Genomic DNA, 25,425 nt, shown 5'->3' on the forward strand with positions numbered 1-25,425 from the left:
GTGCTGATAAAATTATTATATAAAAGATTACCTGAGTTAACTTAGATTCGAAAGACAGCCCTTTATTTGATTAACATGATATTGACATAAACCATCCTTTCTGAGTAGGTAGGTTTTTTTTTATTTCTCTTTATTGGAAATCTAAAATATCTTGCAGGCCTTTACCCGCATAGGTATGCTGTTTTATTTCCCAAATCTCAATTTTCTCCGTAACCCAAATATTTTTTTCAGTGTATTTTCTGATGGTTTTATTAAGCATTGTAGGTTCGGATAGGTTTGTTTTATGAAAGCCCAGAGGAAAATATAGTTTCAGAAAAATCGTGAGTTGAGAAATGAAACCGTTTGGCAAATGAAACATTCGGGCATAATATTTCGCCGAAAAGACAGAACTCGCTAAAACCATTAGATGTAGGCAACAGACGCATTGAAATTCCGGAATATCACTAAATTCCCTTGGGAAGTTGGGAGTTCACAAACACACATACGTTTTTGATTAATCAATTAAGTGCGGTTGTTCTTCTTGCACTACACTTCTGTTAAGAAAAATCAATAGTTTGACTGACTAACCACTACTTTTGGCTTTGGCGTTTCTTTTGTTTTTTTTTGTAACACGATGTATAACTCTGTATGAAATTCGACCTCATTTGTTTAACAACAAAATATAATTCCCCCTTACAACAAAAATAATCAGCACATAAATTTACTTAAACACTATTCATTTGTCTTCAGCGTGACATCTACACATGGGCGTTGGATCACCGCGTGCACCACAAGTACACGGAAACGGCAGCCGACCCCCACGACATCAGGCGGGGATTCTGGTTCGCCCATGTGGGTTGGCTGGTCCTGACCCCCCACCCCGCTGTCGAAGATCGCCGCGCAGCGCTACGCAAAACTTCGCTAGACTTAGACGCAGATCCTGTTGTCAAGTGGCAGAAAAAGTAAGGCTGGTAAACTTTTTTCTGAACCTACGGATCAGTATCTTTTATCGTTTGCAATAAGGATCAACAAGTACCACCAACTTAAACTACGACGTCTATTATATTTCATATCATACTTGCAAACCTACTCCTCTGTTTCCTGAGTTCGGGTCTCATGCCGCTTCCACAAATTTTACGAATCATGTTTTAGATTATACTTAAAACTTGAGAAAAGCATTAAGAGAATTCTCACCCCTGATCACTTTTAGGGTGCCGTACTCGAAGGGTGACAAACGGAACCCCATTGCTGTCACTCACGTGCCCGTCTGTTCGTCCGTCGTCTGTCACACGGATTTTACATGCAAATTTTGACTTACCCTTATTTTAGTGAAGTCGGCTAAAACAATCCCACACCGCGTACATTTTGACATAGGTATTTACCTAAAAAAAATATAAGTACAGAACATTCGATGCGCGAGTTCCAAACCGGAATATTTAGGTTTTGTTTTCCCAGATGGGTCTTGTATTTATTCTATCCCACCAAAAACATAAATGTGAAATGAAAGCCAAGTTCAATATTATGATATGCCTTGGCTATTGACTTCAACGACCAAAGAAGTAAGATTGATTTTTTGGAATCTTTTTGTATTTTTTATTTCAATTCCAAATTTTTACTTTTACGGTCATCCCGTTAAACCTAAATTGAAAATACAAACTGAAATATAGATGCACAGAAAACGACCATCCCAGTGATGGTCTTATTTTTCTGTTTTTTCTGTGCATCTATATTTCAGTTTGTATTTTCAATTCAAAGAAGTAAGATCAAAATTGGTGCCAGCAAGTTCAACGGTCAGTCCTGAAATTCATTTAAGTATAACAACATAAAATATTATATCTTCTTATAACTTAGGATAATATACCATATAGCATATAGATATTGAATCCTAAGGTCCAACTTGGCTATTACTAAATAAAACTGTCATGGAAGAGCCCTATGCTCGATGGCTAGTTTCTAACAGCAAGCCTAATTTTCGTAAGAATAAAATAAGAACTTACAGCTTTAGAACTTGCGAAGGCTATAATTCGTATATGAAAACTAGCCGAGTCCGTCCGCTACTAACTTTGGAAACTGTATTTGTTCCAGTCAAATGCCCTCTCCCCTCTCTAATGATGATAATATAAAAAACATTATGGTACCTAGGTACCCATATAACAAAAATACAAAATGAAAACTACTTTTCGGCTTAGTAGGCTTGCAATTTAGGCTTAGTCATCATGAACTTGGCCAGATTATCTTTAACAATACTTATTTTGTGCCGCCAGATACTTCATTCCGATGTTTGCTCTGCTAAACGTGATGCTGCCGGTGTGGGTGCCCTGGTACTGCTGGAACGAAACTTTGGAGAACAGCTTCGTAATCAGCTTCGTGACCAGATTCACCATTACGCTGAACATCGCCTTCTGTGTGAATAGCTTCGCGCATCTGTGGGGGAATAAACCTTATGACAGGTAAGCTTATTTGTATACTATATACCTAAAAGAATTTAGCCAAGCCGGCTCATAAGCAGCGTTTTAAAAGATCTGCCATATTGGATCTGGCAACCAGCAAAGACAGTTGAAGCGTCGATGTTGAAAGAGAAGAGGCTCCCGATGAGTATCCTTCTCCACAAATCAATCTTACATCAACCTATCTGCTTATAGTCTAGGGACTGATTGTAAGATTAAGAATAAGATAAAAATAATTGGTAAAACAAAAATATTTATAAATATTTTATTTCTATAACGTTAAATTTCTAGCGTAAAAATGTTTTTATTAATGCCACAGAACACAATGCAAATACTTTTCATTATATTAAATTCATAAAAACGCAAACGTTATTTTCATTTTAATTTCACCGGTGAAACTCAAGTGGCCCTTATTTTCTTTTTTTGACTTGTATACTAATACCTATTATATAGGGTGGCTCATTGAAATCGGTCAGTATGGGAAAGTCTGAAACTAACATAACATAACATACGAATATCTATTCTTAACTTATAACATGGCATGTCATCTTATGTGTTCTTATAACATGTCATCGATTTTAGTGACAAGAAGAACTGCATTCATACATTAAAAAAAAGTTTTTCTCAGTTCGGGAATCGAACCTGGTCGTTTTGAAAAATAAAACATACATTATTTCTATTTGGATATCGGTAGTGTCGGTCATACCTAAGCAATAAAATAAATGTTACTATGAAACATGGTATCTAGAATGAATAAAATGCATTGTATTTCATATTATTTAATAATGTAAATTTTATTTTTCAAAACTACCGGGTTCGATTCCCGAGCTGAATAAAAGTTTTTTTTAAATGTATGAAAACAGTTTTTTTATTACTAAAAACGATGACCTAGAAACCATTCTAAGAACAGATCTTCGTATGTCTTATAGTTTCAGACTTTCCCATACTGACCGATCTAAATGAGCCATTCTGTATGTATACTAGTATTAGGTCTTGATCAAAGGTATTCAATTATTATTATTATTATTATTTAGAAGCCTGTAGAGGTGTCCCACTGCTGGGCAAAGGCCTCCCCCCATGTCCTCCACTCTACCCGTTCTTGGGCGATTTCTGACCAGCTGCGAAGAAAGGCGTCCAGATAATCCCGCCATCGACGCCTGGGTCTGCCACGCCGCCGAAGTCCGTTTTGTGGTATCCAGCCTGTGGCTATTTTAGCCCACCTATTGGGTTCCATACGGCTGACGTGGCCTGCCCAGTCCCATTTCAGCCTGGCAGTCTTGGCAGTATTCAATTGTCTTTTTTACGTCGTAGTACGTTCTAATCCGTATTCTGAAACGGAAACGGTTTAATCTTTATCGCCTTAAAACCGTATTTGCGAAATTTTACGTAAATTACGTTTATTATGAGGTAATTTAGGGTTGCGATGGGTTGGGTAAGCTGGATACCTTATTGTCTAATGCACTCGGAATCACTAATGGTTTCACTATTTCATTCTGTCTCACGGTATAGGATGAAAATTAAAAGAGATGGTGAATGCGCATGCGAGCGCCCGCTCGTTAGACAACAATTATAAGTTTCTGTTTTTGCTGACTGTACTTGCAATGTCTATATTGCATATCCCAATATCTAAACTGGATATCCGTATCTACTAAATTTCAAGTCCACGCCATTAACCGTTGAAGAGTTCCGTCCTGCGGAGACGATCCTGGCCGGACTACCAAGATGTCACTACCAGATTATTATATTGTTACCTGATTACCATAAGGATTGCAAAATTTCAAGTCAATCCGGCCACTAGTGGGTCAAATTTAGAATTCAAGATTTGGCCCAAACAAATAAATAAACAAACAGGGCAAATAAAAGCTTGTAAATAATACCTTAAGGCCTGTTGGAACTGACCTGTTAATTTATTGATCAAAGTTCCATAATAAATAAAGATTAAGATGTCCGTGCCGCACCCGGTTTCAAATGGGATGGACCCATCTCTTTAGTCATAAAAGGCGACTAAGGGGGGACCTAACGTGTGAGTGGGTAGCAACGCTCTTTATTGCCAACTACGAACTCTGGATTCCAGCTCTGCGGTATAAAAGGACTTCATAGTAGTATAAATCGTGTATAGTGTGAGAGTTGCCCCTGGCGCAAAGGACGTTGAATGGTGATGGACAACCTTTGAACCAGGTACGAAACGCGCGGGCGTCAGAACCTCTTTCCCTAATTCCACGTCTCACTTCCCGAATGAAGGCAATAGTCTCCGACCCCCAGCACCCAGATATATTAGTAGGATTTGTATTATTCTTTGCAGGTTCATAAAGTCTACAGAGAACATACTGGTGAGCCTAGCGGCGTTGGGCGAGGGTTGGCACAACTACCACCACGTCTTCCCGTGGGACTACCGGACCTCCGAACTGGGGCGGATCAACATCTCCACGGGGTTCATTGACGCCTTCGCAAAAATCGGATGGGCTTACAATTGTAAGTGTTCGTCATCCCAGCCTATGTAGGTACGTCCCACTGCTGGGCACAGTCCTCCTCTCAGAATGAGAGGGCTTGGGCCGTAGTTCCCACGCGGGCCCAGTGCGGATTGGGAACTTCACACGCCCCATTGAATCGCTTCGCAGGTTTCCTCACGATGTTTTCCTTCACCGTAAAGCTCGTGGTAAATTTGAAATGTGATTTCGGACAAATTTCGAAAAACAAAATGTTACCACCGTATTTATTTCTTTACAAAAAAACCGGTCATGTGCGAGTCGGACTCGCGCACGAAGGGTTCCGTACCATTATCTATAGAATATTAGAAATTAGCAAATAACGTCAAAAAATCACGTTTGTTAGCAGCCCTTAAATATTTATTTTATTCTGTTTTTAGTATTTGTTTGTTATAGCGACAACAGAAATACCTACATTATCTGTGAAAATTTCAACTGTTCTATCACGGTTCAAGAGAAACAGCCTGATGACAGACAGACAGACAGACAGACGGAGAGTGAAGTCTTAGTAATAGGGTCCCATTTTTACCCTTTGGGTACGGAAACCTAAAAACAAAGGAAAGCGAATGTCACTACTTGCTTCGTTATAGCAGTATTTATTTATCGGTACAATTTCTAATGTACCATCAGCCAAATAAGTGGTCTATCAATTTTTAAACAAGTTCCTATCAAATGAATATGTCGCTAAAGTCGAACTTTCAAGTTGACAGACACGTCTATTGGCATTATTGTTTTATGACGTGCAAACGATTATCAACCTTAGGGTGGTAGACCACATATTTGGCTGATGGTACACTAATTTTATCGGTTAATTAATTTGCTCTTGATTGAGTTCCGCTGTGATGTATAAATTATATATTTTCTGAAAACATTTTACTACCTGAATATTCAGTTGCATAATCATAAATAATCAATTAACTTCAAATAACATACGGATGTAGTTCAACAAGTTGGACACCTTAACGCCGGTCGGTAATTAAAATTAGTACAAAGCTTTTCGTTGTGAAAATTACCTACCCAAGTTGTACCTATTGGTTAGTTTTAGTGACACAACGGAACTATTCCTAGTAAGTAGTATGCATGTTTGTATGTATTTACAGAATAAGTAAACAAATACAATTGACAAACATTGAGATAATATGTACAAAGGCGAACTTATCTATTTAAGGGATCTCTACCAGTCAGTAGTTTTGTAAGGTTAATTACCAATTGTCCATCTTTTTAGTTTCCCCCGATTCTCCTTTTAATTTCCATGGTGTCAAAAATAACAGTCGTGCTAAAAGCAATTAGAAATAAGTGGGCTTCTTTCTAAAATTTGGTTTTCATTTCAGTAAAAATGGCTACTTCTGCGATGATTATAAGCAGAGCCAAAAGAAGCGGCGACGGAACTCTGGGAGAAACTGAAGAGCCTGACCCTACAGCGAAGAATGAAAGCATAGAATGAATACCTACTAAGATACAGTGCCGATTATACCTCATTAAGAAGAATGTTTACTGAACGCATTCACGAAACTCAGTAATGTATTGTCGACCAAAAATTCCGTTAACAAATTAACCCTTTTCCAGGCCCAACTACCACCAAAGTAATCATAGTTTTATGGTGTTTACCTATGAGAGATTAATTTAAAAACGAATAATATTTTTAACGAATTCAAGTGATCTTGTACCATATTGTATACTTAGTTAGGTCGAATATTTGTGTACATTTATGTGGTTGCTATATGCACTATGCCTGGCAAAGGGTTAAGATTCAATGTCGTTGTACGGCTACAACATTAAAGACTGTCGTCACTTACCAATTACTAGGACAATGAGCCTTATTGTTTTTAGACCTGAAAAAAATCACTATCGACTATAAAGCGGTATATTTACCTCTACATACATTTTTAACTGCTGTTTACAAAAAAATCTTGTGTAAAATGAAATTGGCGAATTATTAACGGAACTAACATTAAAAAGTTATGATAATATTTTTCGGATTTTCCAATACCCTACCTACCTAATGTTAATTTACGTTAATAATAAATAAATAATAAATTTCATTTATTTCAGGCAAATTGGCCCATACAATAAATACCTTACAGACGAACATACATAATATTTATAATTAAAAATTAAGCCAGAACCAACGAACTAATTATTGTAGCTAGTTTTTAAGGATTCCTAAAATTCTTGATCAAATATAGCGATTACGAAAGAACGACTATGAACGAAATTGGTGTTGATTCACACAATATTTGCGTTAGTGCACTAACTGTAGGCACTTAGATTGTAGACTATTCGAAAACAACTCTCAGAGAACTGAAAACTGAGGGCAGTCACAGACTTACTAATTAATAGTTCTACAGTGAAACATTATCATGATGAAAACCATTATAGTTGATCACAGAACAAAACAAGAGTTGGTAATTTGATATATAGAGTGGTAAATCCCTTAAATAAATAGTAGTTAATGTAACATCAGGCGTCGTTTGTTGAAAGAATTTCAGATCTTTTTGTGTTAAGGATATACATGTATTTATTGTTTTGATAAAATAATTAAAGTACTACAGCAGCGCTACTCGTAAGACTTATATATTTTTATTCAAATTAACCATTCCATAGTAGTGTCTGCGTTTAAAAAAAAACTTTAGATTTACAAACTAAATTGTTATTGACTTAAGTATTGGACTATATGTGTGATGGTAAAGTTTTACAAAAGTGTATTGTAGATTGTAGTGATAAGACGGTAACAATGCATTTTCTCATATATGTATATTTTTTAATATCTACTGTCACATAAAACGATGCATTTTATTTTTGATTACGATTAATATTTGAAAATTATCCGAATAATTATGTCTTAGCGTTAACTAACTCATACACTTGCTTATGTTTGTGTATAGAATAGTGTAGAAAATCCTACAAATATGTTATAGGTTTTCAGTGGAAATGCTCGCCAAAGTATTCATTGTATTTTGCATATAATGCTAATAGAAATCAAATTTTATTTCTACCCATACATATATTATATTGGAGGAAGATCAGAATATAGTAATTAGGAAACTGTTACGCAAATATTCTGCTTTTCAGCGAATGATTCGATATCGGAATAAGGTTCGCTGAAATAATAACATTTATATTTCAGTACCTAACTACTTATGTATATTATAGGATTTCTTTAAAATAATTTCAATAGCCAGTGGCCGGGTTTTTTTTTCTATTAAAAGTCGCGTTAATTAGATGATATGCAAAATCTGGACAATGGTCGGTTGGTGGTCATTCACTGCGGCATTCTTTGGATTAGTGCACTCAATAGAATTAATTCACAGCTTTTCTAGAAACTTTTTCATCAGACAGAGTGCATTGATTTACAATACAATATAATACAATGACTCTTTATTGTACACCACAAATAGTAAGCGATAAGTACAGAAAACTGGTACACAGAGAAAAAATTTAAAGACCTATAAAGAAATACATAATTTTATTTTCTTTATTGGTAGCTTTATAGGTAGGTACCTAAACCTCAAATCCCTTGACCGACAGCGATTTAAGTATCTACATAATAATATACCTAGATATCTTGCAAAGAACCAGGTCACAATCCACCTAATTATATAACTAAATTAAATTAATAGTTATTTATGTGGCTGGTGCATAATGAGAGGCATTAAAGTACGAGTGTGGTTTACATTACAAAAGTGTTTAAATGCCTAATTATGTATAGCCGCATACATAACTTTATCTACATGCATAAGTTTTCTATAATATGTTCAGATATGGCCTGTATTTTTAAGTTAGTGTTACTGATTACTAGCTTGAAGTACCTACCAAAGCTTAAATAAAACAGATAATAAAAAACTAAAGTTTTATTTATAATAATACAGTACAGATATGCACAGGTATGCACTGTACTTTAATGTGAACATTAAGATGCACCCGCAGATACCAGGTTTCTTAATAAAGGCCATTTGATAGTCGTTTCTGAACATATAATAGGGAAGTTATGATATGCATGTAGATAAATATTTTATTATGTCTTTCAATATGCTTAAGTTCTTGGAACCAAAAATAAGGAATTCCTATTTCTTGTAAATCGCATCTGATACATTGCTTTTTTGGTTTGAAACATCCTTATATCTCATATTTTAAGCAATACATTTACACTATGTCTAATTTCTAGACTCAAAACTGAAAGAGAAAGTAAAAAATATGTTTCCGGCCATGTGCCACGTAGAAAATATTTAATTCACAGAACTGAAACCAGTTGCATTATTTGCTGTTCCTGCTAAGTTGGGCGTATGTCCAGTTTTGTTATTATAATTGTTGTTAAATTGTTTGAATGTTATATCATTTATTACCGTTACTGTAATTCCATCTCGTGTTTTATCAATAAAATTTAATAAAAATAATGTTGACGCAGTTATTTATATCACGTGCAGTTTTCATTTATTGCAATATCCCTTCAATTCTTTGAGTTTAAGTGTGAAAGCTCAAATATTCATGGAAAAATATGACTATTAGTTATATACATGTATATACATACATACAATTATATACATGTGTGCAAATGAATTTTGTCCGTAAGCCAGAAAGACAGAAGAAATATATTGAAATATCACAATAGGCACGATCAACCCAGAATTACCAGTATTACCTTGAATATCTTTGTAAGATTTTAGTTTTTTGTGGATAATTATTTGTTTCATCGTTTTTCAGAAATCAAAAGGTATCTAATGAAGGCAGAAATGTAATTTTCAATTTGAAAATTTGAAGTTAGACCTGAAATTGGTGTTTGGTCTAATATTAGTCTGATTGGTACTAAATGAAAGGATGATTTCAGTCGGCGCTATTGAAATACAGGGGTGATCTTTACCACCCCTGCGCGCTGCGAAGTTATTTTCATACGTTTTATTTGATGTATAATAAAGAGTTATACAATACACAATACGGCCAGCACTATGCTGAGCTGAGACCGTTTCGCGATTTCGCAAATACTTTCATTAATATTTACTTGATACTTGTTTATTTTGTGTTTATGTAATTTGCGAAATGCGAATAAACGTTTTCTATTTCTATATTTCTATTATTTGAAAAAAAAAACAGTAAAATTTAAAACACAGTAGGTAAGTATAAATATTTCAGTAGGTTCATTTAGAAAGAAAGAAAAACATTTATTCGTGACAAACTACATATATTTTTTTTTTTTTTCTTTATGTAGCCTGTATTATGTCCCACTGCTGGGCAAAGGTCTCCCCTTTCCCTCCACTCTTCCCTGTCCTGGGCATGCACCTGCCAATCGAGCTGAAAAGCGCTCAGGTCGTCCCGCCATCTCCTCTTGGGTCTGCCTCTGCTCCTATGCCCATCCCTCGGATCCCATTCGGTTGCGATCCGTGCCCATCGGTCCGGGTGCATGCGGCAGACATGTCCGGCCCAGTCCCACTTCAGCTTGGCGGTCTTGACACCCACATCTGTGATACGAGTTTTAGAGCGCAGTATCGTGTTTCTGATTCGATCAGTTCTTCGAACACCCAGAATACTGCGCTCCATTGCTCGTTGGCAAACCTTGAGCCTGGACTTTTGAGCTTCAGTCAATGACCAAGTCTGTGCGCCGTAGGTTAAAATGGGAAGAATACACATGTCGACGAGTTTACGCTTAAGTGACAGAGGAAGTTTGCCCTTCATTAGCGTCTTCATGGACCAGAAGCTCTTCCAGGCATTATCGATACGCCTATCGATTTCTCTTGACTGCCTGTTCTCGAAGGATGCTATCTGACCCAAGTAAATATACTCGTCGACGTAGTGAATATCTTGCCCATCTACCGTAACTCTACGTTTCACGCTGTTGGTCATTACCTGTGTTTTCGCTCTGTTCATTGTGAGTCCAACCTCAAGGCTCGCCGTGCTCAGATCTTGGAGCATTTGCTGTAGCTGTTGTGGTGTTTGGGAAAATAAAACGATGTCGTCGGCGAAGCGCAGGTTTGATAGTCTTTTGCCTCCGACATCGATACCCATTGTATTTTCCCAAGAGACCGCTAGCTTTTTAAATATTTCCTCGAGGCAACTGGTGAACAATTTAGGAGATAGCGGGTCCCCTGTTTCACGCCTTTCTCAATATCAAAAGTAGGGCCTGGAGCATGCAACTTGACGTTTGCTGTACTGATATTATATATAGTAGCAATGAGTTCGACATAGGTGTTGTTTATACCTTGACTACGTAAGGCTGAAAGAATGGCTGGATGGTGAACACTATCAAATGCCTTGTGATAGTCCACGAAGGCCAGATATAGCGGCTTGTTGAACTCATTGTACTTTTCAATAACTTGGTTCAGGGTGTGTAAATGATCGGTGGTCGAAAAGCTGGGACGAAAACCAGCTTGTTCCGGGGGTTGATGTTGGTCCAGCAGTGGTGCAATTCTGTTTTCAATAATTTTAATAAATAATTTATATATGTGGGAAGTTAAGCTAATTGGTCTGTAATTATCTATGTCAGCTTTATCGCCCTTTTTGTGCAACAAAATTATACTAGAATGGCAAAGGTTCTGTGGAAATTGGCCGGTAAATAGAATATTATTGAATAAACTTGTGAGATGGGGTAGCAAAGTAGCTTTCCCAGCTTTAAGAGCTTCTGTTGTAATACCATCCTCCCCAGGACTTTTTTGATATTTCATGGTCTTTAGAGCAGAGTTGACCTCGTACTCTGTTATAGGAGGAATGGTATCCGGGCAAGAATAATTCTGAGTTGATGTTGAATGTAGAGAGCCTGAAGAATATAAAGTTTTATAGTATTTGGTACATATTTCCGTAATTTTATCCCTGCTATTGTGTTTATTCCCGTCCGTGTCACGTAAGCTTGTAATCCACGTTTTCCCGTTGCGAATTCCCTCCTTAGCTGTTCTAAGAGAGGCGTGTGTACTTAATGCTATTTCAATAATTTTAGTGTTAAAGTTTCTTATGTCTTGCCTGATTCTACGTTTTACTTGTTTATCCAAAATCCTGTGTGTTCTAAATCATTCTTGCTACGTTCTCTATCTTTATTAATTCGATGGTTTCGCTACTTAGTTTATTGTTGTTTTTCCTACTTTGCTTGATAGTATGCTTGCAGTCTTGATGCTTGAATAATACTACCGTATTGGGTCTGCACGTCGTCTGCATCTCTATAAAGAAGGCTAAAACTGTTTTTTCAAGGCTAGGTTAAAATGATCGCTATTTGATATTAAAGTGTCACGGTTTAAGAATTTAATTTGTTTTTGAAATAATTTCTTACGATGAATTTTTATATTGAACTGAATTTTAGCTCGTCGTAAACTACATATGTTATAAAAATAAAATGTTAATGAGACAGATATTGTCACGAAATTGTCCCAACTCAGTATGTTATCAATCTTGCAGCCGAAACTGATCTTCCGTTGGAACCATTTACATGTGACTGCATTTTTGGCGTAAAAGTTGATATCTCTTCACTGGCAAATTAGGTTTAAAATTAGACGTTTATTGTGTTTTAATCAGTGGATGGTCAAAATTCGTACGTAACATTTTTATGTCACTTTAGTTAACATACATACATAGTTAGTTGTATCAACATAATTCAGTGAGTTTTTGTCATTTACTGTGATTTAAATAAACAAGTCATAGTCACACCAGAAGAATACCATGATACATTAAAATAGAAACTGGCACTAAAGGTACATAGACTTAGAAGGTATATGAAAGCACAAAAACGAAAGAATGACAATATTTTATTTGCAACAAATGAATAAGGATTTTACAGGAACCTACACAATCCCACGCAACACACAGAGAGACTCACACAGACACATCCATACCAACACAGACACAACTAGAGACGTTTTGGGATAGCATATGGGAAGAACATAAACAACATAATGACCAAGCAGACTGGATAGAAACAGAAAGAAAGAAATGGGATACAATAGAAGAGATGACATTTGAGGAGATCACAGAAACCGACATAACAAATAAGTAACAGCGAAACTACATAATTGGAAATTACCTGGGATAGACAAAATAAATAACTACTGGTATAAAAAATTAACATCACTACACAAACACATAGCAAAAAACTTTACAGAAATAATATTAGGCAAACAAAATATACCAATAATTTTATAGCCACTGGTATAACATATACATATATGCTACCCAAAACAACTCATTCCTCACATCCATCACAATACAGACCAATCACATGCTTACCCACCAAATATAAAGTATTAACATCAGCAATAACTAGAAAAATCAATAGTCACATAGAACACAACAAAATCATATCAGAGGAACAAAAAGGATGCAGGCCACATGGGATGCAAGGAGGACACAACACAATCGTCCTGAAGGACCACAACTACACTCCGCTAAAACTACACGAACCACGTAAATATCCACGGCAATGCAAGCACAACTGATAAATAACTGGAAAAAAAATGTACTTCATGGACGACATCCTCGTGACTTAGAACAAACACATATAGACACACCTGCATCAAACACATGGCTAAAAATAGGCAGTTTGTTCCCAGAAACTAAAGGTTTCATTATTGCAAAAATTATTGCGTAAATACTAAAAACTACCGAAAATATATAATAAAAGATCCAACACTCACAAACGACAAATGCCGCAGGTGTCACAACCAATCGGAAACCATACTACACATAACCGGAGCATGCACAACGCTAACACAAACAGACTACACACACAGAAACAATCAAATCGCAAACATCATCCATCAAAACCTGGCACACAAACATAAACTTATACAAAACACACACAACCCGTACTACAAATACACACCACAGGTACTTGAGAACACAACACAACATACAAATTATACTACGACCGCGCCATACTCACAGATCGTACTATCCACTATAATAGACCTGACATCACATTAATAGATAAAATAAACAAAACTACATACCTTATAGACATCTCAATCCCTAACACACACAATTTGCAGAAAACCATCACGGAAAAAATAACAAAATATGCAAACCTAAAAGACGAAGTTGCTAGACTATGAAGACAGGAGAAAGTGTACGTAGTTCCAATAGTCCTTTCTACAACAGGCATCATCCCAAACCACCTATACCATAGCTTAAAATTATTAGGCATAAAATTACACAATTTTACAAAAAGCCGCAATACATGCAGAATAGTGAGAAAGTTCATGCAACTAGACCCTGAAAGTAGCCCTCTGCAATATTCTTAAAAAATATTTATTCTACAAGTCTTGCTACATTTACTTGGTGGATAACCCGTAAATGTAGTTAAAAGGGTTAGTAACACAAAGAAATAAAATTATCATCAAAATTACTAATTAAAATCAAAATAAAATACAGTCAAAATTACTTGATTAATTACTGGCACTTGACGCACTTGACAGATGTTTATGGGCGGTGGTGATCTCTTACCATCAGGGGTCTCCTAATGGTAAGAGATCACTTGCTCGTTTGCCATCCAGTCGAATAAAAAAACCAAATGAAACGCTAGCAAAATGCGATTTTGCTCACTGATTCTTTCACCTTTAATACTAAGCTACACTACTCGTATCCTGGATTGACATAGATTACTTTTTATCCGGGATAATGCAAAATTCCCTCGGGATAGAAATAAATTTATTAAATTTCGGAGTTGATTTAAAAATTCTTACATTTATGTGATATGACTATTCCCAAATGACAAAGGCTATACTTTTTCTTCGGGAAATTACAAAATTCCCATGGGATAGAAAAATCTGAATTCAACTTCGGGACTGATTTAAAAAAAAAACATCAATAGAAAGCTACTCTATTCCTCATTAGTATAGACTACTCTTCTTTGGGAAAATGCAAAATTCCCGCCGGGTAGAAATAAGTGAATTCAACTTCGGGTCTGATTTTAAAAGTTCTTTCACCAAAAGTAAGCTACAGTATTCCTGATTGACATAGGATACTTTTTTCCGGGATAATAAAAAATCCCGCGGGATAGAAAACAGTAAATACAACTTTGGCACTGCTTTTAAAAATTCTTTCACCGACAACTAGCTACACATTCCCCGATTGACGGAGGCTTCTTTATTTCAGGGAAAATGCAAAATTTCCGCTGGATGGCCGTAAGTGAATTTAACTTCGGGGCTGATTTAAAAAAATATTTCACCTATGGAAAGCTGGACTATCCCTGAATCACATATCCTATCTTCTCGGGGAAACTAGTGATTTCCATTAGGTTTTTAGATTGGGAATTGAAAGGTAATCTATAAGCTATGTATTTATTCCAAATTTTAAGTGTTTCCGGTAGTAAATGAAGAAGTTATGTTTTTTTTTTCTAAAAATCGAAAAGTTTGTTGGCTCTGGTGTAAAGTTTGCATTTTGGCGGTTACTACGTTTCCACTTTTTGCCATCGATATGGCGAAGTGACTTGAGTGGTGAAGCACCAGGCAGGAGGCCTCAGTAATTAACGTCTCTATATCGGAAAATGCAATCTTTTGAAAAAGGTCCTGAGCAGTTGACATTAAGCTATTGTATCTTAGATTAGTTACACTGAAAAGCGAGAAAAAATATATAGGTAGGTAAGTAAAAAGATTTAACCGACTATAAAAACCATAAAAATCAATTACTACCAGTTTAAAGTTGATGCTTCAGCACGAGTTAGCAGGAGTGATGGAAGCCCAATTATATGTATAGTGTAGGTGAGGTAGACGACTATAGGTTCACTCGTGCTGGCTTGTGCTGCGGCACCAACTTCAAAGAGGTAGAAAAATATTTTCATGTTTTTTGTGGTCGATAAAATGTTTTTTTTATATTTTTTTCTTGCATCGAATCTGTGACATTTAAGCTCTACTTCATACAATCTAGCCATATTTCTGTAGATGATGTCTTTAAAGAATTAGCCATATTCAATTACTTTTTTTTCTTAGTAGCAGAAGTGAATTTTCCAAGTCATAAGCATAGTCTTTTACACGAAAAATGTAAGGCAACACTTTTAACCGGCTGCCTGGCTCAGTTCGCGCCACGCCACCGTACGACGCGCGCGTTGCGCCGCTCGCTTGCTAAACTCAACTTACCAAGTTTGTGACTAACGCGAACGTAAGGAAATGTACAAGGATCTAGTGTTGTTTTTAATAATGAAGTTGAATGTTGTTCGAGATTTTTCAATCTTCGCTGAATGCGGACAAGCCGAAATCTAAGTTAAGATTGTTCATTTAAAAACCTGCTTAGTTAAGTTTATTATTTTCAAAAATCTTAATGAAGCAACTGCATTATTTTACCTATCTATTTCGTCTCCTTGCCGTAACTGATTTGTATGCATTAAATTGTAGACACCTTTATAAGTATAAAATGTAATACGCAGCAATGTATAAATTATATTAAATTAAGCACTGCAAAGCAATTATCGATACAAAACAAGTACCTAGGTAGGTTCAACAACATTTTATAATACCTGCTCTAATCAGTAATGAGAAAAAAATAAGTAGGTACTTAGGTGCGATTATCAATAATAAAATAAGCTGTCTGAATTCAAAATTTATCCTATGCAATAATAGTACATTACTGTAGAGGCGGGAAGTAGGGAGTTCCCGGCTAAGCACAAATAGACTACGATAGGAATGTGATGCCGGCAACCCCACGTTCCGGCCGAGGTTGTATAGTACTTTTTTCGAACATGACATGAAATAAAATAAAAAAACAAGAAATCAAGCATGGCGGGACGCTAGTCTTGTCGGCCTGTTGTTGTTGTTGTCTGCTGGCTTGAAACAACGTTTCATCATGTCAGCCAAAAAACGTCCACTGCTGGACTTAGGCCTCCCCCATGGCTCTCCACTCAGACCGGTCTTGTGCTCTCCGCATCCACCGCGATCCCGCTATCTTAACCAGGTCGTCGCTCCATCTTGTTGGAGGCCTACCGACAACTCGTCTCCCGGTCCGCGGACGCCATTCGAGAACCTTCTGACCCATCGGCCATCAGTCCCGCGAGCATGTGCCCCGCCTACGGCCACTTCAGTTTCGCAATTCTTCGAGCTATGTCGGTAGCTTTAGTTCTATGCGGATATCATAATTTCTGATTCTGTCCCGAAGAGAAACCCCGAGCATAGCCCTCTCCATGGCCCTCTGTCTGAGGAGCTTCCGCATGAGGCCCATCGTTAGCGCCCACGTCTCAGATCGAGGATTACGTTACGTACGTACGGGTTACGGCGTAACGTCTTCTTCTTTTCTTGCTCGACGGAAAGAAATAAGAAAGTAAGAAAGAAATAGTACCTACCTACTTTATTGTCTAGGCCTGGAAGTACGCTATTGCTGCTTGAGCAATTATTTTAAACGGACGAGCTTGCGAATCCGTTTAATACTCGTAATACGAAGCCAGCTGTTCCGGTCGAGACGAATAATGTAACTAGGTAATTATAGTGTTTTAACGTAATAGTGAAAAGTGTTTACATTAATGATATAGGTACGTGTATTGTTACAAGTGAAGCTAATATAAGCGTTTTAAGAAACAAACTAATATTAAATAAGAGTAAAGTTATGTTGATCACATAAAATAAAAATTATATAATTTTTTTACACAAAATGTTTTGTACACACTGCAAGCAAATTCAATTGAATGACAATGTCACACAGAGAATACTGTTAACCCCTGAGGCCGTATTGCCTATCGTTTCTGATGCTCGCGATCGCAATCAAATGACAGTTTTGTATGCGAAATCTGTCATTTGATTGCGATCGCGAGCGTCAGAAACGTTAGGCAATACGGTCTCTGGTCTGCTTAAGACGCGGGTCTGTGCCAAATTTAAGGCTTTTTTGTTATTTTATTTAAACCATAGGAAACTAGTAATAATGAAGTTTGTCCTATGTATGACCTCTCAAACAGAATATCATGAAATTACACGCGGCGCACAAACAAACGTAAATACAAACACACGTTATACAGTCGAACAAATTGAATCATGACTCAGGGTGGAACCTTTGTGGTACTAATGTCATGTTGACATCTGATACTTTTGTCAAGGAAATGATAGTGAAATTGATTATTAAAAGGTTCCACCCTATGAAGACAGGAGAAAGTGTACGTAGTTCCAATAGTCCTTTCTACAACAGGCATCATCCCAAACCACCTATACCATAGCTTAAAATTATTAGGCATAAAATTACACAATTTTACAAAAAGCCGCAATACATGCAGAATAGTGAGAAAGTTCATGCAACTAGACCCTGAAAGTAGCCCTCTGCAATATTCTTAAAAAATATTTATTCTACAAGTCTTGCTACATTTACTTGGTGGATAACCCGTAAATGTAGTTAAAAGGGTTAGTAACACAAAGAAATAAAATTATCATCAAAATTACTAATTAAAATCAAAATAAAATACAGTCAAAATTACTTGATTAATTACTGGCACTTGACGCACTTGACAGATGTTTATGGGCGGTGGTGATCTCTTACCATCAGGGGTCTCCTAATGGTAAGAGATCACTTGCTCGTTTGCCATCCAGTCGAATAAAAAAACCAAATGAAACGCTAGCAAAATGCGATTTTGCTCACTGATTCTTTCACCTTTAATACTAAGCTACACTACTCGTATCCTGGATTGACATAGATTACTTTTTATCCGGGATAATGCAAAATTCCCTCGGGATAGAAATAAATTTATTAAATTTCGGAGCTGATTTAAAAAATTCTTACATTTATGTGATATGACTATTCCCAAATGACAAAGGCTATACTTTTTCTTCGGGAAATTACAAAATTCCCATGGGATAGAAAAATCTGAATTCAACTTCGGGACTGATTTAAAAAAAAAACATCAATAGAAAGCTACTCTATTCCTCATTAGTATAGACTACTCTTCTTTGGGAAAATGCAAAATTCCCGCCGGGTAGAAATAAGTGAATTCAACTTCGGGTCTGATTTTAAAAGTTCTTTCACCAAAAGTAAGCTACAGTATTCCTGATTGACATAGGATACTTTTTTCCGGGATAATAAAAAAATCCCGCGGGATAGAAAACAGTAAATTCAACTTTGGCACTGCTTTTAAAAATTCTTTCACCAACAACTAGCTACACATTCCCCGATTGACGGAGGCTTCTTTATTTCAGGGAAAATGCAAAATTTCCGCTGGATGGCCGTAAGTGAATTTAACTTCGGGGCTGATTTAAAAAAATATTTCACCTATGGAAAGCTGGACTATCCCTGAATCACATATCCTATCTTCTCGGGGAAACTAGTGATTTCCATTAGGTTTTTAGATTGGGAATTGAAAGGTAATCTATAAGCTATGTATTTATTCCAAATTTTAAGTGTTTCCGGTAGTAAATGAAGAATTTATGTTTTTTTTTTCTAAAAATCGAAAAGTTTGTTGGCTCTGGTGTAAAGTTTGCATTTTGGCGGTTACTACGTTTCCACTTTTTGCCATCGATATGGCGAAGTGACTTGAGTGGTGAAGCACCAGGCAGGAGGCCTCAGTAATTAACGTCTCTATATCGGAAAATGCAATCTTTTGAAAAAGGTCCTGAGCAGTTGACATTAAGCTATTGTATCTTAGATTAGTTACACTGAAAAGCGAGAAAAAATATATAGGTAGGTAAGTAAAAAGATTTAACCGACTATAAAAACCATAAAAATCAATTACTACCAGTTTAAAGTTGATGCTTCAGCACGAGTTAGCAGGAGTGATGGAAGCCCAATTATATGTATAGTGTAGGTGAGGTAGACGACTATAGGTTCACTCGTGCTGGCTTGTGCTGCGGCACCAACTTCAAAGAGGTAGAAAAATATTTTCATGTTTTTTGTGGTCGATAAAATGTTTTTTTTATATTTTTTTCTTGCATCGAATCTGTGACATTTAAGCTCTACTTCATACAATCTAGCCATATTTCTGTAGATGATGTCTTTAAAGAATTAGCCATATTCAATTACTTTTTTTTCTTAGTAGCAGAAGTGAATTTTCCAAGTCATAAGCATAGTCTTTTACACGAAAAATGTAAGGCAACACTTTTAACCGGCTGCCTGGCTCAGTTCGCGCCACGCCACCGTACGACGCGCGCGTTGCGCCGCTCGCTTGCTAAACTCAACTTACCAAGTTTGTGACTAACGCGAACGTAAGGAAATGTACAAGGATCTAGTGTTGTTTTTAATAATGAAGTTGAATGTTGTTCGAGATTTTTCAATCTTCGCTGAATGCGGACAAGCCGAAATCTAAGTTAAGATTGTTCATTTAAAAACCTGCTTAGTTAAGTTTATTATTTTCAAAAATCTTAATGAAGCAACTGCATTATTTTACCTATCTATTTCGTCTCCTTGCCGTAACTGATTTGTATGCATTAAATTGTAGACACCTTTATAAGTATAAAATGTAATACGCAGCAATGTATAAATTATATTAAATTAAGCACTGCAAAGCAATTATCGATACAAAACAAGTACCTAGGTAGGTTCAACAACATTTTATAATACCTGCTCTAATCAGTAATGAGAAAAAAATAAGTAGGTACTTAGGTGCGATTATCAATAATAAAATAAGCTGTCTGAATTCAAAATTTATCCGATGCAATAATAGTACATTACTGTAGAGGCCGGGAAGTAGGGGGTTCCCGGCTAAGCACAAATAGACTACGATAGGAATGTGATGCCGGCAACCCCACGTTCCGGCCGAGGTTGTATAGTACTTTTTTCGAACATGACATGAAATAAAATAAAAAAACAAGAAATCAAGCATGGCGGGACGCTAGTCTTGTCGGCCTGTTGTTGTTGTTGTCTGCTGGCTTGAAACAACGTTTCATCATGTCAGCCAAAAAACGTCCACTGCTGGACTTAGGCCTCCCCCATGGCTCTCCACTCAGACCGGTCTTGTGCTCTCCGCATCCACCGCGATCCCGCTATCTTAACCAGGTCGTCGCTCCATCTTGTTGGAGGCCTACCGACAACTCGTCTCCCGGTCCGCGGACGCCATTCGAGAACCTTCTGACCCCATCGGCCATCAGTCCCGCGAGCATGTGCCCCGCCTACGGCCACTTCAGTTTCGCAATTCTTCGAGCTATGTCGGTAGCTTTAGTTCTATGCGGATATCATAATTTCTGATTCTGTCCCGAAGAGAAACCCCGAGCATAGCCCTCTCCATGGCCCTCTGTCTGAGGAGCTTCCGCATGAGGCCCATCGTTAGCGCCCACGTCTCAGATCGAGGATTACGTTACGTACGTACGGGTTACGGCGTAACGTCTTCTTCTTTTCTTGCTCGACGGAAAGAAATAAGAAAGTAAGAAAGAAATAGTACCTACCTACTTTATTGTCTAGGCCTGGAAGTACGCTATTGCTGCTTGAGCAATTATTTTAAACGGACGAGCTTGCGAATCCGTTTAATACTCGTAATACGAAGCCAGCTGTTCCGGTCGAGACGAATAATGTAACTAGGTAATTATAGTGTTTTAACGTAATAGTGAAAAGTGTTTACATTAATGATATAGGTACGTGTATTGTTACAAGTGAAGCTAATATAAGCGTTTTAAGAAACAAACTAATATTAAATAAGAGTAAAGTTATGTTGATCACATAAAATAAAAATTATATAATTTTTTTACACAAAATGTTTTGTACACACTGCAAGCAAATTCAATTGAATGACAATGTCACACAGAGAATACTGTTAACCCCTGAGGCCGTATTGCCTATCGTTTCTGATGCTCGCGATCGCAATCAAATGACAGTTTTGTATGCGAAATCTGTCATTTGATTGCGATCGCGAGCGTCAGAAACGTTTGGCAATACGGTCTCTGGTCTGCTTAAGACGCGGGTCTGTGCCAAATTTAATGCTTTTTTGTTATTTTATTTAAACCATAGGAAACTAGTAATAATGAAGTTTGTCCTATGTATGACCTCTCAAACAGAATATCATGAAATTACACGCGGCGCACAAACAAACGTAAATACAAACACACGTTATACAGTCGAACAAATTGAATCATGACTCAGGGTGGAACCTTTGTGGTACTAATGTCATGTTGACATCTGATACTTTTGTCAAGGAAATGATAGTGAAATTGATTATTAAAAGGTTCCACCCTAGGTCATGATTCTATTTGTTCGACCGTACGCTGCCAAAAGTCGCCATGTGAAACCGCTCGTACGGTTAATTTTCGTGTCACAACGGAACGTTTTCCAGTCTATACCTAATTTTATGGGATGTTTAACTAACTACCTACCGCTTAACTTTGTCCAAATTTTTGAACTTCATCCAGTTAGTCACAAGGTTTTTTTTATTTGAAACGAGCAAGTGGCTGATAGAGAACCACCAGGGGTATTGCAGATGCGTTGCCAACCTAGAGGCCTAAGATGGGATACCTCAAGTGCCAGTAATTTCACCGGCTGTCTTACTTTCCACGGCGAAACACAACAGTGCAAGCACTGCTGCTTCACGGCAGGATTAGCGAGCAAGATGGTAGTAGCAATCTGGGCGGACCTGCAAAGGTACGCCAAAAATCATTAACTTACACTCAATTCTCCCTCTAAATATTCACTGGGATAGATATTCGTCTGCCAAGTGCCGAAGTGTCAACTTAGGCGGTAAGAAGTGCTCTACTGTATGGAGTGTCGGAGCATTTACTGTGCCCCCCTTGTAATCCGATGCGCACAACTTGTTGGAAACCCCTTAACCGCATACTTTTACTAGTTAGTGTAACAATTCGCAAACGCATTTAAAGGGGTGTGTAATGATGGATATAGTATTTTATGCAACAGTGGTATAACAGAGGTAAAACAGGTGAGTGGCGTGAGTTACGATGTGAACGTTGCGAACATTGTAAGAAGGAGACGCCACGTTGTATACAATTCTTTTTCTACGGCTAGGTACTTATAATTAAAATACAAAATTTAAGAAAAAGTAAAGTTTAAACTAGGTATTTCATTACCCCAAAGAGAGGCCTAAGCCCTCTCATTATGAGGGAGTCCTGTGCCCATCAGTGGGACGTATTATAAGGTTGGGATGATGCTGACCGCAATCCTTACTTATTTATAGCGAACCGTTTTACTCGTATGTCCTACAGCATAAATAATTATTGCAGCAATTATCGTTGTAACCTGTTTTTCAAAGGCAAACAAGATAGAACTCAAGGAAGATAGAATAAGGCACATTGCTAATGACTAAGGTATCAGACATCTTAACCATCTTCCTGTTCAGTTCTTTAACATGAATCAGTTTGCATAGAAGCAGGCAGTATTAGGTTCTTTTCTTATTTCCATTATACTCTGGTTCATGTATCTTTAAAATAACCTCGACTGTGTAATTAATCACAGTAACAACACAACACGAAGTCCAATGAGGAACTAAATACTAGGTACTCGGATTGATTTTCGTTATTCAAATAACATCACACCTGGCTGGTTTCCATGTTTTTTTTTATGGAATAGGGGGAAAACGAGCAAACGGATCGCCTGATAGTAAGCGATTACCGTCGCCCATGGACACCTGCAACACCAGAAGAGTCACAAGTGCGTTGCCGGCCTTTAGTGGGAGTAAGTACGCTCTTTTCTTGAAGACTTGAAGGTCATATCAAATATAGTCTAAATATGTCTATGTGTCATCTCGTTATTTGACTACTGAGTAATAGATATTTACAGCTACTCGGCAAGTTATTTTTTTCTTCTCTGCAAGCACTTGTCTTTTTACAAGCTTTTATTTAGCTTCACCTGTCCCATTGTCTGTCTGTCTGTTTGTAATCAAATCTTACAAGTTAAATTTGACCAACTTCCAGTTGTTGGATTGACTTCAAATTTGGTATACATAACACAAAAAATCATAAAAATTGGTCCAGCCGTTGTTGAGTTATAAATGGTGTAACTAACACGACTTTGTTTTATATATAGGTATAGATAACTTGCCAAACAATACTTCTGTAAACTGCAAAATTGCGATATTTTTTTTGAGAACTGTTTTTGAGCATGCATGAAAATTTGAGCACTAAAATTGTTTGGGATTTGATATTTTGGGGAAAGTTTTTTGACTTAACATTAGAACCTAATTCTTGATACGGGATGTGGACCGCGATTCTACCTTTAATGAGCTTCCGATAAAAAAATATCTCGAAAAGTTTTTGCGTCGATTTGTGACCATGGACAAGTTTTGGATTCATCATTTCGATCCTGAGACCAAACAGCAGTCCATGACCTAGAGAAGCGATCATCTTTCCAACGTCGCAGAAATTAAGTCGCAAGCTCAGTGGGAAAAGTTATGGCATCCGTGTTCAGGGATGCCAAGGAAGTAAATAATAATGATAAAATATCGTGAAAAAAGAGCCACTCTTATGGGCTTTTACTAAGTTTTACAGATAACGATTATTACAGAAAGTGGTTAGTGTTTCGTACTTTAGGCAGTAGTGTGGTAGTGCGGTCATAGTTGAAATTGCAGTAGGTAATTTGATACATGGATTGGTTTTGATTAGTTTGTTTACGTTAATAAGCAACGTCCTACTATCTCTACAGGATGTTACAAGAATCTTTAACCGACTGCAAATAAGAGGACCTAAAGTCATGTTGAGATTGAGCAATTTAAAAAAAGCAACTAAAAGTTAAAAAAGTTTATTATTAACATCAACCAGGTATCAGCTTTGCCTTTCGTTCTGTTACATACTTACTGTATAATAAACGCGAATTGTATGGATTGATGTTTGTTTGGATGTTTGTTACCTTTTCACGCAAAAACTACCGATTGGATTTGCATGAAATTTGGCATACAGGTAATATATACCTACCCTGTATTAACGTATAGGCTACTTTTTATCCCGATATTCTCACGGGGTAGGGATAAAATTTCGAAATAGCAACCGTTGGGCTTAGTCATTCAATTTGGTATATAAGTAGCTGGACTTCTGGAATAACACATAGACTACTTTTTATCCCGATATTCCTACGGGATAGGGATAAAACCTTGAAATTTCAACCGCTGGGTTTAAAGTCTTGACATTTTGGACAGTTGTCATTCTTAACACAACCTCAATGAAGACCACTATATAAATTTTGGGATTTCCCAGGGAAATTTGTAAAATCCTGTAATTTCAACCAGATTGAATAGTTTACGCGTGCGTTCTGCAAGAAACTGAACGTTCATAATATTGTTTACTCAAGAAATATTCTGTGCCTACATTGTTAGTTTTTAATCGCCAATTTGGATCAAAATGTGATGACCTTTAATCATATACGAAATTTGGAATGGAAAAAAGCTTGAACTTCATAGCAGAAACTACGAGTAGAACATTTTTAAACAGGGAATGAGAGCGGATGAGTCCACTAATTACAGTTATTAAATTGTGTATAAATATAAATCATTACGTATTAATCTACTTACAAAGAAAAGAAAATTATGACTTCATCTTATTAGCTATTTTATTTATCATCATCATCATTATTACGACTTCACAAAAAATGTTTAGAACCTCTCCTACTGTAACCTTCTAGAGTCCAATGTTGTCCTGAATGGACTATAGGTAGTTCATTGATATGGACCTCTGCAAAGTAACACCTGAATCGATCAGCTATTGAATCCAAACTCG

General features: G+C 36.9%; 2 protein-coding genes across 6 annotated transcripts in view; both read left to right on the plus strand.

The window, feature by feature from the left end:
* LOC141431998 (acyl-CoA Delta-9 desaturase-like) overlaps positions 1-9,326 on the plus strand; it is a 58,480-nt gene extending 49,154 nt beyond the window's left edge. For all 3 annotated transcript variants that reach the window (XM_074093344.1, XM_074093342.1, XM_074093343.1), the window contains exons 4-7: positions 730-941; positions 2,244-2,429; positions 4,729-4,898; positions 6,244-9,326. In XM_074093344.1, the coding sequence (XP_073949445.1) occupies positions 730-941; positions 2,244-2,429; positions 4,729-4,898; positions 6,244-6,356 (681 nt within the window). In that variant the 3' untranslated portion in view covers positions 6,357-9,326. The remainder of the gene's footprint in view (positions 1-729; positions 942-2,243; positions 2,430-4,728; positions 4,899-6,243) is intronic.
* A 10,592-nt stretch (positions 9,327-19,918) lies between these two features.
* LOC141431997 (pyrokinin-1 receptor-like) overlaps positions 19,919-25,425 on the plus strand; it is a 66,715-nt gene continuing 61,208 nt past the window's right edge. For 2 of the 3 annotated variants that reach the window (XM_074093339.1, XM_074093341.1), the window contains exon 1: positions 19,919-20,087. The gene's annotated coding sequence lies outside the window, so the exon portion shown is untranslated. Of the gene's footprint in view, positions 20,088-22,489; positions 22,550-25,425 lie in introns of those variants that run through there. The other variant, XM_074093340.1, reaches the window with a different exon arrangement.

Source organism: Choristoneura fumiferana, chromosome 10 (genome assembly GCF_025370935.1).
Source record: "Choristoneura fumiferana chromosome 10, NRCan_CFum_1, whole genome shotgun sequence".
NCBI lineage: Eukaryota > Metazoa > Arthropoda > Insecta > Lepidoptera > Tortricidae > Choristoneura > Choristoneura fumiferana.